This window comes from Sorghum bicolor, chromosome 7 (genome assembly GCF_000003195.3).
Source record: "Sorghum bicolor cultivar BTx623 chromosome 7, Sorghum_bicolor_NCBIv3, whole genome shotgun sequence".
NCBI classification, from domain to species: Eukaryota; Viridiplantae; Streptophyta; class Magnoliopsida; order Poales; family Poaceae; genus Sorghum; species Sorghum bicolor.
Window position 1 is genome coordinate 56,462,684 of NC_012876.2, and position 16,972 is coordinate 56,479,655.

The following is a 16,972-nucleotide window of genomic DNA, read 5'->3' on the forward strand; positions in this document are numbered from 1 at the left end:
TTTTAAAGTATTGAAGAAATACCATGGTTTTACAAAATACTTTGGTTTTTTAAAAGCTAGTAGGTGTTTGAATGCAACAAATCAAGTAATCTCTAAAACCATGGTTTTATCAAAACTGTAGTCTTTTGCAGTTTTAGAAACTCCACTCAAGACCTCGTGTTTCAAAACTACGGCTTTGTATTTCTTTGGCTTATAAAATCATAGTTTTATGATACTACAGTTTTTAAAAACCACATCTAAAACCTACATGGTTTTTACATCCACTCTTATTAAAATTGGACATGGCAATGAAAGAATCCACTTTTGAGGTCATGTTTGGTAATGACATATGTGAGCATTTTACGTATGCAAATTTAGTAGGTAATTTTTTTATTTTTTAGTAATGACATAGGTAAGTAATTGAAATGAAGATTTAATTTGTTACTTCATAGTACTTTTCATAATAGTGGCATAGAATGGTAATTTCGAAGAAAACATAAATTGTTAATTAATGGTAGTTTTTATAATGTGAACTAGAAGATACAACACACGTTGTTGCGGGGATTGCGAAAAAATTAGAATGAAATTAAGTAAAAATAACATGGATAACTTACATTAAGAGGTTGAAAATTAGTTAGATTAGGCTTATAAGAGAGAGAGAGATAAATGGATAGTTCAGATGCAGATTGAGGGCATTATATATTCAAGTATTCTAATAATAAACGTGGTGGTTGATTTCTAAGAAAACCTACTAAGATCCATGGATGCCACTGTTATTGGGAATGATGGTCGACTTGTACTGATTTGATAGCCATATGTTTTCGTAGGATTTTTTTTATGCAACAACACTAATGAAACGTTGCAATTTTAAATTGTAGTGATGCAAATTTTGAATTTACTCAAACCTCATGCTTCTACACTTTTGGCTAGTACTAAAAGAATCCACCACTGCAAATTTAGCTCTCCAATTCACACCATCATCGATCTTTCTTGCCTGCATACATACATACATACATACATATATGGCTGGGGGCTAATCATCAAGTAACTAAATCCGATCCCAAATGATCAAAGTCCAAGCATCCCTCCCTATAGTCCCTCATCTACAAAGCCCCGATAGAAATAAGCTCAATCTCCGTCACCAGCTCCTAGGTAGATATACATACATACATACATACATAGAGATAGAGGCGTGCTACTACTACATAAGCTAAGCCTTGGATGTACTCATATGGCAAAGGTAGCTAGCTAGTAGTGGTGCGCTAGCTGCTAGATCGAGCCCGAGCTACTTGTCCTAGCTTAGATCCACCTGCAACTGCAAGGCGCATGTGTCGTTGAAGTGGAGCATGCATGCACATTCATGTGGCTCCGACACCGAGGAAATCTATGAACGCTGGCGGCGGCGCCGCCGCGGCAGCTTCAAAGTGAGCGCCGGCGGCGGCGCCCTGCTGTCTTGTGGTCCCTTCAAAGGCTCCCCCGTTGTTGCCCAAGACGAACTGCGCCTCGTGGTGACCGCCGGCCACGGCCACGCCGACGCCGTCGATCCAGCTGCCACCGTGAACAACGGGCAGCAGGAGCTGCTGCTGCGGCTCCCCGTACCTGCCGCCACCGGCGGCGGCAGCGGCAGCATCCGACGACGACGACGACGGCCAGGGAAGGCGCCTGCTGTCGGCGTGAAGCGCCGCCGCGCTGCTGGGCCCTGTATATATATATGCCATGGATCAAAAGACAAGCAGATTTTTGCACACCTCGATCGCGTGGCGTGACACAGTGGTGTTATAGCGACTGATGACAAATTGAAGTAGCTAGTGGCTGTATGTGGCGCATTCTTGGAAGTTAGAGACCACCAGAAAGCGACGCCGCAGCAATGGCACAATCAATCAAGAAACCAATAACGAATAATAATCAGGACGGGAAATTAATCAAGAAGCAAGCAAACAAAAGCCCTCCCAAAGAAAAGAACACGCACGCACTGCACACAGGAGATCTTGTATGTGATGAGTTGTGTGGCCAGCCACGGCCAACAGACGAAGCCAACGGCACAGCAGCAGCAGGTGACCATAGAGTGATGAGTGTGTGACTGTGAGAGCAACAGCCAACAAGGGGGCAGCTCTAGTCTAGCGCCCGCATTGATGGCAGCAAGGCATCGCCTTGGCACGTCATCTAAAAAAGCCTCACTGCTCGCTGCGCCGCGCGACGACTCCCTGATGACCCCTCTCTCATCTGCTGGCACTGTGGCGCCGTGCTGCAAGTCCAAGTCTTCGCGGCCGGCCTGTGCAGTGCATGCCTGCCTGGTCTCCGTCTCCGTCTCCGATGCATGCCGACGAGATCGATCTCGCCCGCCCGCAGCGCTTCCTATTTCAAGCAAAGGCATTTACGCCCGCCAGGGGGGCCGGCGGTGGCGATCGGACGGATCGGAGGCCGTGCAGCGACCAGTGCACCGCCCCGATCGGCGGTCCTCCATTGATTCGATCGGCCCGTGTGTGTCTGCCTATCATGGAATCATGGTTCATCGATGCTGTGCCTGAATGTACTGCGTGTGCCCGGCCAGACTCCTCCTCCTCCTCCCTCTAGGCCTATGCTACAGTAGAAACGCTGCAGCTGAAACCGTACAGGTACAGGTACAGCTAGCGCGCCCAGGTAGATAGAGATAGGTCTCGTCATCGTCACACGGCCGGACAGACATAACAAAGGCCGGCTAGGGTCGTCATATACATACAGTAAAAAATGAATCCGGCCATGGCGGCCAGGAATCCATCGGTATCCATCACGACGGGGAGAGCAGTCCCGTGACACTCGCTGATAGATGGGCTCCGGGACCTTCTCGGGCTCATCTGTCAGCCACTAGTGTTGCCGTTGCCGGCGGCCGGACACGGTGGGGGGGGGGGGGGGGGGGGGGGGGAGGGAACAATCAGCCGGGAGGGAAGTTACTGTGCCAGGGGACGGGCCCCGGCTGTCATGCATACGCATACACTCCGCCGTGTCTCCGTCCGTGGTGTACGAGCGCGAGCGAATGCGGTGTCGTGTCGTGCTAGGTAATGGCGGTCGGGAAGGGAGGGATGATTTGCCGGAGTGCTCACCAGGGAACAAGCAGAAGGGAGGCGGCGGCGGCGGCGGCGTGTCCTCGGCCGAAGCTGGCGGGAACGGGTAGTATTGGCGGAAGCCGAAGGCGCCGTAGGGGTCCGCCGCGGCGAAGCCGTAGGCCGCGTCGTGGGCGGCGGCGGCGGCGGCCGCCAGGAGTTGGTGGTGGTGGTGGCCGAGGGCGGCGCCGACGACGTCTCCCGTGCTGCCCGCGGCCGGCGGCATTGTTGCGACCGCCGCGGCGGAGGCCTCGAGCTTCCGCTGGACTGCCTGGTTGAGCTTGCGGCGGCGGTACGCCGTGGACTGCTCGCGGTACTTGCGCGCCATGATGACGTGCCAGTGGTTCTTGACGGCGTTGTCCGTGCGCCCCGGGAACAGGCGCGCGATCATCGCCCACTTGTTGCCGTAGAAGCGGTGCGCCGCCATCAGCCGCTCTTCTTCCTCGTCGCTGAAGGGCCGCTTGCTGATCCGCGGGTCCAGCTGGTTGAACCACCGGAGGCGGCAGCTCTTCCCTGCATGCGCGCAGCCACACCAAGCATTACACCATGTACATGTGTCAAACAGCAAGTATATACTCCTTCCAATATATAGGTGACCAATGTATTCTGTATATTTGTATATATATATATATATATCTCGATCGGTGGAGCGCCGTCGATGGCAAGAGTGAATGAGGTCAGCAGTGAGAGCAGTACAAGATGATGATGACTCGTGCGTACGTACCGGATCTGCCGTCGAGCTTCTCGGCGATGAGGTTCCAGTTCTGGGGACCGTAGAGCGCGACGAGCTCGCGGAGCTTGGCGTCCTCGGCGGGGCGCCAGTGGCCGCGCGCCGCGAGCCGGGACTGCCCGCTGCTGCTGCTCTCCTGGAGGTCGGCGGCATTACTGCCGCCTCCCCCGCCGCCGTTGCCGCCACAGCCGGCGGCGGCAGCGGTGGCGGCCGTGTCCATGGTGGTGCCAGTGGTGCCGGCGGTGAGCACGCGGCCGCCGCCCTTGGACGAGGACGAGGACGAGGCCTGGTCGGCCGCCGACGCCACCCGCAGCAGCCACGTCGGGGCCGCCGACGAGCACGGCATCGTGCTCGTGCCCGTGCGTGTGGGTGGCCGCGGCGCGCGGGAGATGAGCTGAGGTGAGGACGATGGAGTTCGTGTGGGAGCAGGAGGACACGCACGCACTGCTCGCTCTTCTTCCGCTGCAGCAGAAACCCGCACGGCTGGCTGGAGGCTGGAGCTAGAGGAAGAGGCCAGAGCTACAGGGAGGGAGGGAGGCAGGCAGGCAGGCAGGCATCTCACGCACCCTCCCGTCAGATGGATGGATCGCTCGGCGGCACCGCACGCACGCACCGCAGGAGAGGAGGGAGGGCCGGGCGGAGCGCGCGTGCTTTTCACTGTTGGATAGGCTAGCTGCTGCTCCTGCTGCTGGGGCGGGGGGAAGGGGGAGGGGATCGTCTGTGGTGGTGGGCGGGGCTGGCTCGCGGGTCGCCGACACCCATTTATGCGCGCCGGTGGTGGTGGCTGCTCCGGGTCGGGGTCGGGGATTGCAGTTGCAGGGCACGGGAGGCCGCCCGGGACGGGAGCGGGGGATGGTAGCCGAGGCCGATAGCTACGGGGTGCCGGGGTGGGGGGTGTGCGTGGGGCGGCCAGCCACCAGCTTATGTTACTCAACACTCATCTTTGTGTTGTTTGCAAGTACATACATACAGCAGCTAACAGGTTGCTTGCTTGCTTGCTTGCTTTGGATTGGATCATCAATCAGTTTGCAGAAGAAAAGAAAGTTACTGCTACTCTATCAACACACACGTACTGTATATGGCAAAGGCTTTTTTGGAAAAGACCGAGCACGCAACTGGAAAAAATACTCCTACTACTACAGTTCGTGTATCATACCAGGGTGGTGCGTGTGTGGAGTGGGAGTGCGCGGTAAATAAAACTTGAAGGAAGGAAGGAAGGAAGGGTGAGGTAGCAAGGTGCAGAAGATCTTACTGCACGCAAGGCTTGTCACTGTCCCAGCTGTCTACCACTGCTGCCATCTCTCATGGCCGGCTTTCACCGAGTTTAACAAAGCATCGGGCGTCCCCACCGCACGTGTAGATGTCATCTCACCACATTGCAAGGACGACGAGCGAGCGCGAGAGAGAGAGAACGAAGAACGAAGGTTAACCTCCCTGTAGCACCTGCCTGCCTGCCTGATCGTCGATCGTTCCCTACTCTCGACAGTGGATCAGTACGTCCGAACGTACGTGTACATGCGCCCAACAGTCGTGTACACGGACGTACGCATTCTATATCCTCGCGATGGAAATCTCGACGGGAATGGGCTTCATCTCTACTAGTATTAATTAATGCTGGGTGTTACGGCATCCAATAATCCAATCATCACCGGTAACAGAAACCGTGCCCTTTGCTTGACTGAAATCTCAAACATGCCTGGCAAGTACAGTAGACCCTGTGCCGTCAGAAGTGGATCAGAAAGTATTAGCAGAGTCGCTGTTCATTATTCAGAGTAAAACATTCAGAGTCTACTCCTACGCTTGACTGGTGGATATAAAACGACGAAGAAGTAACACGCCTCAGCTCAGAGTTCAGAAGAGGATGGGCCTTGTTAATAAACACACACTTGTGCTGCCACCTTTCTGGCTTTCTCTTGACCGGGAATTAATATTTTCGTACTTGGCCAAAGTACTCTCAACTGAGGCCTTTTTTTTAAAGCAAGGCAGAGATTGCAATCTTGGTTCCAGCAGGAATCTCGTTTCAAAGGAGCAGGACGACGCAACGCAAGTACTCGTACTATGAACGAGATCAGCTAGCACACAAGTGCAAATTAAAATAGAGGCCCCTGCAGGGTGCATGCGAGTTTCAGGTTCCTCCCTCATTTTTCTTTTGTAGGAGTAAAACAAACAAAAGTAGGAGTAGTAATGTGTAGTATATATATAGCTAGGGTCTTGTTTAGTTCACCCCGAAAATTAAAAAGTTTTCAAGATTCCACATCACATCGAATCTTGTGGCACATGCATGAAACATTAAATATAAACGAAAATAAAAACTAATTACACAATTTAGCTTTAAATCACGAGATAATTTTTTTTAATCCTAGTTAGTCTATGATTAGATAATATTTTTCACAAACAAACCAAAGTGCTACACTACCAAAAAAAAATTTTCATTCGGAACTAGGCCTAGCTGTGCATGCAGCTGGGGAGCAGGCAGCAGGTACGAGTCCCAACAATAAACAGGCCGGCCGCTTGCATTGCATTGCCTGATGATGGATCGATCGCGGGCGAGCCCTGATGGCAGGACATGAACATGCATGCACGGACAGCAGCCACTACAGGCACCTTTCTTTTCAACTGCACGGGGGGCAGGCCCGCGCGCACTGTGCCGCTGCCGCTCTGCCCCCGGGCCAGCCGCGCACGCACGCACGCACGCACGCACGCACGCACGGCTTCGTCCACACGCCCAACCCCAGCAACATTAGCCCGCGCCTTGGACATCATATCATATCATTGTTTATCAATGTTTAGCCCGGATTCTGCCTTCAAGCGTTTGGATCGGTCTCCAGCCAGTTCAGTTCTCAATATATTGGCTACACTTTTTTTTTTTGTACACTCCCTCTCAAACCCATGCATGTATAAGAACGTGCTTAGATGCCTTCAAAATTCCAAAAGTTTACAAGATTTTACGTCACATCGACACATGAAGCATTAAATATAGATAAAAAAAACTAATTGCACAGGTTATCTGTAATTTGTGAGACAAATCTTTTAAACCTAGTTAGTCTATGGTTGGACAATAATTGACAAATACAAACGAAAATGCTACAGTGTCCAGATTCTAAAATTTTTTGCATCTAAACAGCCCCTAAGTACATTCGAAACTTAGAGGGCATCCGCGGTGGGTGACTTATAAGCCAGCTCTTGCTAAGAGTGTGTCATGTGAGGTTACCATCAAGGCAGAAAAGCTAGCTCTTAATCAAGACATTACCAAAATCTATAATTACCTTGATGGGCAAGGATTTCCTTGAGTACCAAAATCAAATCGCCAAGGAGAAGTACAATTTTGTTGGCTATGGACATCGACCTCTAGGAGATATATATTCCTTAGAGGTTGAAGCATACCACCAAGAAATATGGGTATTTTCTTGGAGTTTTTCAATCACCTCCAAGGAAAAGACATATTTCCTTAGTGTATGTGTAAATAGTCAAGGAAACAACTATTTCCTTGAGTGTTTATTCTTAACCGCTAAGAAAAATACTTATTTCTTTAGGTCTTATTCTAAACTGTCAAGTCAGTTATCATTTCTTTGGGGTTATTGATTTTCCTTGGAGGTTGACACCCAATGAAATGCTTATAAGTATTTTGGTGATTCCGACTGAAAAAATATTAATATCTTAAAGGTGTCTAGAAATCCTAAAATTTTGCATGAGATCATAATATGGTTGTATTATCTTGCCATAAAATTTTCAAATCATTTTAACAAAGTTGGACTATACATTATTCACAAATGGGTAAAATCTCTCACATATAGTCTCAAAGTTATGTAGGCCTTGTTTAGTTCACCCTGAGAACCAAAAAGTTTTCAAGATTCTCCGTCACATCGAATCTTGTGGCACATGCATGAAACATTAAATATAGATGAAAACAAAAACTAATTACACAGTTTAACTGTAAAATCACGAGACAAATATTTTGATCCTAGTTACTCCATGATTGGATAATATTTGTCACAAACAAACGAAAGTGCTACAGTACCGAAAACTTTTCACTTTTCAGAACTAAACAAGGCCCTAATATGTGAGAGATGTATTCATTCGTAAACAATGTATAGTCTCACTTTGTCAAAATGATTTGATTTTTTTATGAGAAGCTTATACGCCTATGACCCCATACCAATTCTTAAATTTTTTTGACCACTTTGTGGTATTATTGATTTTTTTCATCAGAGTCACCAAAATAGTAGTTCAAGTAATATTTAGTAAAACACTTCATTTCCCATTGATGTTTAGGATGTAAGTTCAAATATAACATGTCTTTTACATATATGTTTTTCTATTTTTTGGACATTGCTAGATAGGATGTCTAGTTAAAGTTGTAGTGATTTTCTAAAAGCACCTAGAAATTCATTTAAACGATAGAAAATAGTAAATCGGTTCTTAAATTTGTGAAACTACTACAAAGAGACATATATGTAATCTATTTTATTTAAAAAGTATTTTGGGTACATAAATATAATTGGATTAGAGATTTACTTCACAATAGTGTCTAATAATCAAACAGTGCTTATAAATTAAAAAACAATGAAATACATATAATTGTCCGTGCCCCAGTATGCAGCATTGGTGCTAGATTTAAATACATATAATCGAATGTAATTGTTTATCGATTTGATTTTTAGCAATGATTTTGATGAAATTTTTTTTGTGGTAAATTGGTGCTAGAACATTTGCAAGATAGTCTATGTTGTGTCCTTTAGCAAATCCCTCACATGAGCTCAATGAACTTGAAGGTTTTCCTGAAAATGAACTTTTTGTACATCTTCCGAGCTTCCTGAGAGTGAAATGAAATCTTGATATTTTTCAAGAGATCTGTTGGGAAAACATATATCTTAGGCTAGAGAACAAACAACTAAAATCTCATTGCCTTTGGACTGTGTTTGATTGGATTTCGATTTTGTGTTCTTGAGGTCCTTAGTTCTTCGCTTTCTGAGGCTCCTACAAAAACCATCAAATCTAAGGTGAAATTTTCTATATCGTATCAAGAGGTTTGAGAGGTCAAGGTTCATAAACATCAAGAAATTTTTGACTTAGAACCCTTTCCGAACTCAGCGGTTTAGATTTAGATGCTCCTGTCTTTGTACTTTAGTTTCACCTCTAGTTCCTTTTATGTGTTGCTTTTTCATGGTTTAATGTATTCCTAGCATTTTTCCAAATGTATTCCTAGCAAGGGATCCAACTAGCTATTAGGTTACTACAGTAGGCTTTGCTATCTAATATAGTTGCTAACACTTGGCAAATGACCATGATACCCCTCCCACCACTGGGAGTATGGGACAGAACAAATAAAAGCTCTCAACGAATCAATCCGTTAACGTATTTGATCCAAACGACCATTTACTAATGTGGATAGTCAGATAATAGTTACTTTGTTGCTAAATGTAATCATGAATCATTAGCTAGCTAACTCCTAGGGTACGTAGTAGCTAAAATCCAAACAGTACCTGATGGATGGATAGGTGTAGTGTAAGTAGTACACTAGCACGCAGCCTCTGCGTGCATCATATCGGTGCATGTCCAGCACGTAACTGTACCTTCACCACCGCGCTACTGTATATTAATTATAAGCACCTGACACGGTGTGCGACGCATTGAAGAAGCTCGCTCGCACGTACGCACGGTCGGCGTGCGTGCGTGCGTGCAGAGCAGCACGTACGCGTACGCGCGCGCCCACTGTACCTTACGGACCGTCGGGCACACGCGTGTGCCGAGCGGCACCATCGCCAGCGGGGCAGGCAGCTGCGTCGTCACCTGTTGTGTCCGCCGCGGATCGGATACGCCGCATGCATGGTTCCATATGAGCACGGGCACGTCTCAAACCCTTTAAAGTAGTATTTGGGTGGAAAAAAATTAAGTTCTAAGCACTGTGTCGTCTCTTGTGGATTAGACGTGGATGGCTTTTACTGAATTGTTAAACGAATCAAACTCCCGTCACGTACTGTGTCCTGTAGTACGTGTCCATTTGGATTATTGGACGGCCTAGCAAGTGAAGCGAGCTCTCTCGGAACTTGTTTAGGGCCGTTTGGTACGGCTCATAGCTTCATGAGATGTTTTTTTATCAAACAATTATTTATAAAATAATTTTATAGGTGAAATTATTTTTCATTTTCTCTCAAAAAGATATAAGTTAGAATAAAATTGAAAAAAGTAGCTTATTGCTCTCTCACATTTCTCTCTTATCTATGTAAAAAGTAGTTGGTGAAGGTATTTTACCAAGCACTTTTTTTTAAACAACTCAGCTTTATCTAGAAAGTTGTTCATTAAGCTATTTTTTAAAAGGACAGCTTTACTAGTGAAGTTAAGTTATGCCAAACAAGACCTTAGTTGGTGAAAAAAAATTGGCTTTGGCTATGTAGCACTTTCATTTGTATTTGATAACTATTGTCTACTCATAGACTAGCTAGGCTCAAAAGATTTACAAATTGTGCAATGAGTTATTTTTTATCAATATTTAATGTTTAATGCGTCAAAAAAATTCGATGTGACCGAGAATTTTAATTTTTTTTTTTGAGATTTTAGGGTGGAAATCCACACTAAAATTTTAAAATTTTTCAAGATTTCTAATCATATTAAACATTTGAACGCATGTATGAATCATTAAATATATATAAAAATAACTATTTATACAGTTTATCTGTAATTTATGAAATGAATATTTCGAGTCTAGTTAATTTATAATACTGTAAGATAATAATTATGAAATATAAACGAGAAGAGGACACCTAAAACATAAACAAAGGCCTGCTGCCACTGGACATGCTAGCTAGTAGCTTGGCTTTCCCGGCTGATGTATGGACAGGGTACTACAGGCAGCTCCTGTACTAAGGCCTTGTTTAGTTCCCAAAAAATTTTGCAAAATTTTTTAGATTCCCCGTCACATCGAATCTTTAGACGCATGCATGGAGTATTAAATATAGACGAAAATAAAAACTAATTGCACAGTTTGATCGGAATTGACGAGACGAATATTTTAAGCCTAGTTAGTCCATGATTGGACAATATTTATCAAATACAAACGAAAATGCTACAGTACCAATTTTACAAAAAATTTTGCAACTAAACAAGGCCTAAATAATGGGACAGGCCTAGCTAGCTAGCTACTCGTAGGGCGGATAGCTAGGCAGGTAGCGGGAAGCCCATTTATATGCCCTTGACAACGTTGGGTAGAGGGTGGATGCATGGTGTTGCCCGGAGGATTAGGAATCGCGAGGCAGCGGCTTGCACGGCGGACACTCGGCGGTGCCCCGCCCCCGTCTGAAAGTACAGAAAGCCGGCTGGCAGCAAAGTTGATCGCGCCCCGCCCGGCCCTGAATGAGGAAAAGCGACACGCAATCACACGCGCGGGGATTGTTCCGACGCGGCCAGCAGCAGCCAGCCAGCCAGGGATGCCTCCGTGCGCGCGTGCGGCCGCCCGCTAGCCCCAGGCGAGCCGACGTGACGCTGAGCCACGCCCCGCCCCCGCCCCGCCAGCCGCCACCCATTTGCTGTCCTCCTCGATCGCCCTTGCCGGCCCGGCCGGGCCCCCTGATTCTCCTTTTTCTAGGATATATACACCTGTCCTAGCTACTCCCTCCGTCCCAAAAAAAAATGACGTTTTTGACTTTGAGACATCGTGTTTGACCGTTCCTCTTATTCAAAAATTTTATGTAAATTACAAAATAAATTAATCATGAGCAAAGTATCTCTAATGATAAACTAAGTCTTAACAAAATATATATTATTTATGTAAAAAATTTGAATAAGACGAATGGTAAAATAAGATGTCTGAAATTCTAAAACGACACTCTTTTTGGAACGGAGGGAGTATATACTAGTACTGTTCGAGAGCGCGCGCGTCTAAGGCCTTATTTAGATTCTTCCTCACATCAAATCTTGTGACATATGTATAAAGCACTAAATATAGATAAAAATAAAAACTAATTATACATTTTACTTGTAAATTACGAGATGAATCTTTTAAGCTTAGTTACTCCATAATTGGACAATGTTTGTCAAATAAAAACAAAAGTGCTACAGTTCCGAAAACCAAAAAGTTTTCGGAACTAAACAAGACCAGAGGCCTTGAGAGGCCTCGTTTAGTTCATCCGGAAATCTAAAAAGTTTTCAAGATTTTCTATTACATCAAATCTTGCGGGACATACATAAAGCATTAAATATAGACGAAAATAAAAACTAATCACACAGTTTGACTGTAAATCACGAGATGAATCTTTTGAGCCTAGTTAGTCCATGATTGGATAATATTTATCAAATAAAAACGAAAATACTACGGTACCGAAATCCGAAATCTTTTCGGAACTAAACAAGGCCTAAATTTTTCATACTCCCTAGCAGCAGTTACTCCCGTATCTGCATTAGAGCAACTCCAACAGTTTTGCAAATTTTGTTTGGCAAATGTTGTTATTTGCCAACTCTCAAAACGATATGGGGAGGGAACAAAAAAGACATCTCCAAGTATTTGGCAATTTTGACTTGGCAAAAACAAAATTCTACTGGTCATGAAGATTAACGAATAAACATCAGGTTGTCAGCTTGCTATAAAAGCACGCGCATACAGAATGCCAAGCCTATTCTAGGTGTGCATAAATGCCAAGAAAGGAGAATAATTTACCAATTTGCTATAAATGCCAAACCCAATTGCCAAACTGTTGGATATGAGATTTTGAGAGTTTTGAAAAAAAACAAGAATGTCAAACCTATTTGTAAAACTGTTGGAGTTGCTCTTAGCTATTTAGCTCACGGCCATCTTCTATGGGACTCCGTCGATCTCTCTCTTTTCCTCCTTCGCTTGGCTCCCTAGCATTAAGGGCTATTCATTAGAGCTCTAGCTTCACTCCAAACAGTTAATTTCAGTAAAAAACTTTTTATTTAGCTAAAAAGTAATAGCTAAAAGTATTATTTACTGATTTATTATGAGAAAAAAACGCTTCTTCAAGTCTTCAGATGGGTGGATCGAGGCGTCCGCTGATGCAACGGTCGCAATCCACCAGATCCGCCCTTCGACTGCTCCACTTTAGGGTTTGTGTTAATGCGGATCAGACTTTCGTCATCCTAGTCAACGAGCTCCTCGTCGCCCGCATCGAGGAGGGCCTCCAGAGATTGCTAAGGCGATGCAAGTGTGGCTTGGTGGAGTGGATCTGCAGTGGGGAGGTGCGGGTGGACGGCACCACAACGGCGCCAGGAGTACCGACGGTAGCGGAATGGATAAAGACACTCGCTTACCTAGGCACTCCATATAACCAATTCCCTAGTACTCCCTCCGTCTCAAGATACAAGACCTAACTGTTTTTTTCCTCCGTCCCATGATAGAAGGCGCCTGGACTTAAACTTCCGCATGCAGCATCTAATGCAAGACTAAATAATCAATATTATCTCCCACGCTAATGCATTTGTGCAGCATGCATGCATGAATGCTGGAAGCTAATTGGCTACGCCCTTTCTCAATGCACGCATGCAATGTGGCATTAAATTGGATGGACAACAAAAGTATCTTTAATGTGTAGGAGTTAATTTGCTTCTTGGTCTTGGTGCTTGAGGAATTGCGCCTTCTATCATGGGACGGAGGGAGTATATGTAAGGGACATCTGGAACGGGAGAGACAATCCCAGTAAACATTTACAACTCTAGAACTCTTGTTAATTTTTTGTTACGGTTTCACATTTTTAGTTGTCAACCATATCTTAAACTATGAATGGTAGTAGGCATCATCAATGTATTCTTACTATCTTAAACTACATATGAATGACGAAAATTTAAAATACTAATGGTTTGACACGCTAATTTAGATGTAGATATGTGTTACTTTGGGCTGTTGTAATTGAAATATGGATTTCAGAATTAGTTTAATCTAATTGGCACAACCATATTTATGAGATATATAGTTAAGTTACCTTTTCAAAATACAGGTGTGGATAATTTAGATGCTTATTCACTTTAGCATATACTTTTTTGGTACACGTCGGTAAATTAGAGACGTGTTTAGGGATTGACACTATTCTTTATAAATTCTAAAGGGATTGACACAAATTATATCCAATGACTATTGTTGTCAATTGCGTGGACTAAAATCTACTATTGTTGGACGCATATTTCTCTTTATTTGAGAATTTAGTTTAAACATTTTATCTATTTTTTTTCTAGAAAGTCCCATAAGAACTAGCTAGGAGATCGATCCAGATTTGTGTAATTTATATCCAGATTTATGTTAAGATGTTTTTCTAATGTAAATATGAGTAATTTAGATGTACATTTAGGAGGTTACTTTATCATATTTTCTATAATGGGAAATGGATAATTCGGAGCAAGACTTCGGGTCACTCTTTAACTTATTTTCATGATGACAAGGTGAGTGCAGTTGTTAGAAAGTAGATTTAATTTAGAGATTATTTTAGTGTACTTTTACAACTGTAGAGATGAATCTAGAAGCAAATTAGATCCACTGTCTAAATGATGATTTTTTTTAGCAAACGGAAGGAGATTTTTTTAGAAACCAGTGGAGATTTTTTTTAGGAAATGGGAGGGGAATTGCTTATTGAACTCATTTTTATATAGATAAGTCTATAAAAGAGGAAAAAAATTGTACAAGGCAGAAACTACCAAATTAAATCTGAGCTATCCAAACCTGGAGAAGACATTTCTTCCGTGACTTGCACTTAAAAAGAGAAAGAAAGAGCCGCATTGGTTGGCTACCAATTCGTGCCCAACCAAAACCATGACATACCAAAATTATGGTCATCAGTTGGTTCATTTGTCAAGGAATTAGTACGCCTGTTTATGGCTAAAGTTTTGATAAATCTCTAGAAAGTTCTTTAACTACATATAGGAGAATGTCCCAATTTAACACCCAACCATGTGCTATACCTAATTTCTTGCCAAACTTTTGGCAACCAAAATTTAGCACGCCTTAGTTTTGGCTTGCCTTAGTTTTGGCGGGGCAAATTTTGGATGTGAACCAATCAAGCTGAAAAATCTCCTTCCAAAGACTACGCTTCCACTGCCCCAAAGAATGTGATGCACCATCAAAGATGACTTTGTTCCTCGTTGACAAAATACACTAGGCTGCCAAAATGACAATTTTCATAAAGATGGGCGAGCCAAAAGCTGCTCTGGCTGCCTGCAGTCTCTCTAAGATAGGCAGGGAATTATCCCCAGTGACCCCAACAAAGCGCCAGCACCAAGCACTGAAAGTGCATTCAAAGAACAGGTGATCAAAGTCTCTTCAATATTGTCATTGCACAACACAGGAGTAGCTCTGAAGGTAGAAGTTTTTTTCTGCGCAAGATTCGATCCAAAACCAAAAGCCAAAAGAAGAACTTGTGTCTGCCTGCCAACTATTTTCTTTTTTCAAACTTAATAGTAATAAATCGTCTTCTCACTAGCACATCACTGCATGCAACTGTCAATTATTGCCTACGTATGGCGACAAAAGAAGATACATGTCTTTATTTCCCATGTATTTCCGTGAACTGAAAACTTGCAGCAGAGCCTAGTAGACAGTATAATCTTTGTTCTTTCCATCCTTGAGTTTTCGTCAGCTGTACACATTTATTTATGCACTACTAGTAGGTATACATGTTTGACTGTTTGAGAGGTACACTTGTTCCCTGGACAGCACCTACTCTAACAGAGTTCAAGTCAAACTAGCTTAACTTCGATAAAATTTGAGTAAAATACACTGCGGCCCTTTAACTTGTCAGTCTGTGCCACTTTGGTCTATGAACTTGCAAACCTGAAAAGGTGACCCCTGAACTTGTCCGTCTGTGCCACTTTGGTCCATGAACTTACAAACGCGAAAAAGTGCCCTCTAAACTTATCGACCTGTGCCACCTTGGTCCATGATCATGCAAATACGAAAATAACACCAGCTGCATGGCACTGTTTATGGTGTTGACATCAGCTGGGTGTCATGCATGGCCTACCAGAGGCGGCTACGTGGCAGAACAGTGTCATGCAGCTGGTGTTATTTTCGTATTTGCATGTTCATGGATCAAGGTGGCACAGGTCGACAAGTTTAGAGGGCACTTTTTCGTGTTTGCAAGTTCATGGACCAAAGTGGCACAGGCGGACAAGTTCAGGGGTTATTTTTTCGGGTTTGCAAGTTCATGGACCAAAGTGGCACAGGCTGACAAGTTAAAGGACCGCCAGTGTATTTTACTCATAAAATTTATAGTGAATAGTACTAATATGTATGGAACAATGCACAAATGGTATTGCAGCCTTTCGGACAAGTATCCGGTGGATTAAATCCAGTCTGACAAATGGAAACAATTCACTGATGAACAAGGAGTTTTACAAGGGGATTCACGATCCTCTCGGTAATCAGCGCGAGCACAGAAATAACGAGAGGAACAGAAGCAGGTCGTCCATTCTGATAGTCTGCAGGAGCCCGGCCCACTTAATTCACAGCCATTGCATGATTGCAAATGGCATCGGCTCCTTTGACCGCTACAGCCATAATAATGCAGGAAAGTAACAGCCATTGCTCACATAACACTAGCTCTATCAACATTACAGAGACTGAGGGAAACAAAACATTAGCCTCCGATCGAGAGGAAATCGTATATCACGTACATGGCCGGCCCATCTCTGAATGACCCCTGACGAGACTTTTTCGCTTTGGTTTCCAGTGAAACCGTGAAAGCGAGATCGAGCTAGGCATCATTCAGAGCCCCTTTCACTTTCACTTTTTCAGAGTTTCACCGAACTGTGCGGGTGATACCGATGCTTGCTGCCTTAACAAAGATGCAAAGCTTTGGGAGTAGTAAGCACTTCAGAAGATTAGCTGCCACCAGCCAGGATTAGCATCCATGCATGCAGGGTGGGCGAGCTCACAGATGTCTGAACGCCAGGGCTGGAAGACCATTTCCAGGTCGGCCAGGCCGGGTCCATCATCCGAGCAAGCAGATGCAGGAGCAGGAGCAGGAGCTCAGTAGTAATTGCGGCAGAGGGATGGGTAGGCAGCGCAAGCAGAAGCAGGCCGGCCGGCAGGCAGAATGGATGGATGCGTTGCAGCATGGTCCACATTGGGCCATCATGCTCAAAAGTCCATCTCCAATCTGTCCACAGATGACAACCGGCCGGAGTACCATGCCTCCTCGGCACATTCTGCACAAGGGAGGGATGCGATGCAGAATGCAAGTGCCCC

General features: G+C 44.7%; 1 protein-coding gene across 1 annotated transcript; it reads right to left on the reverse strand.

The window, feature by feature from the left end:
* Positions 918-4,482, reverse strand: LOC8077823 (transcription factor MYB80). The gene is made up of 3 exons (XM_021464681.1): positions 3,784-4,482; positions 3,060-3,572; positions 918-1,678 (listed from the first exon to the last, which is right to left on the reverse strand). The coding sequence occupies exons 1-3, from the start codon at positions 4,133-4,135 to the stop codon at positions 1,338-1,340; spliced, it is 1,206 nt and encodes a 401-aa protein (XP_021320356.1). The 5' UTR covers positions 4,136-4,482; the 3' UTR covers positions 918-1,337.

Bases quoted from the DNA above. Each gene is read 5' to 3' on its own strand.
- LOC8077823 (XM_021464681.1), bottom strand. From the start codon at position 4,135: ATGCCGTGCTCGTCGGCGGCCCCGACGTGGCTGCTGCGGGTGGCGTCG. The intron at 3,573-3,783 runs GTACGTACGCAC...GCGCGCATGCAG, and splicing joins GAAGCTCGACGGCAGATCCG to GGAAGAGCTGCCGCCTCCGG. The intron at 1,679-3,059 runs GTGAGCACTCCG...ATATATATACAG, and splicing joins TCCCTTCTGCTTGTTCCCTG to GGCCCAGCAGCGCGGCGGCG.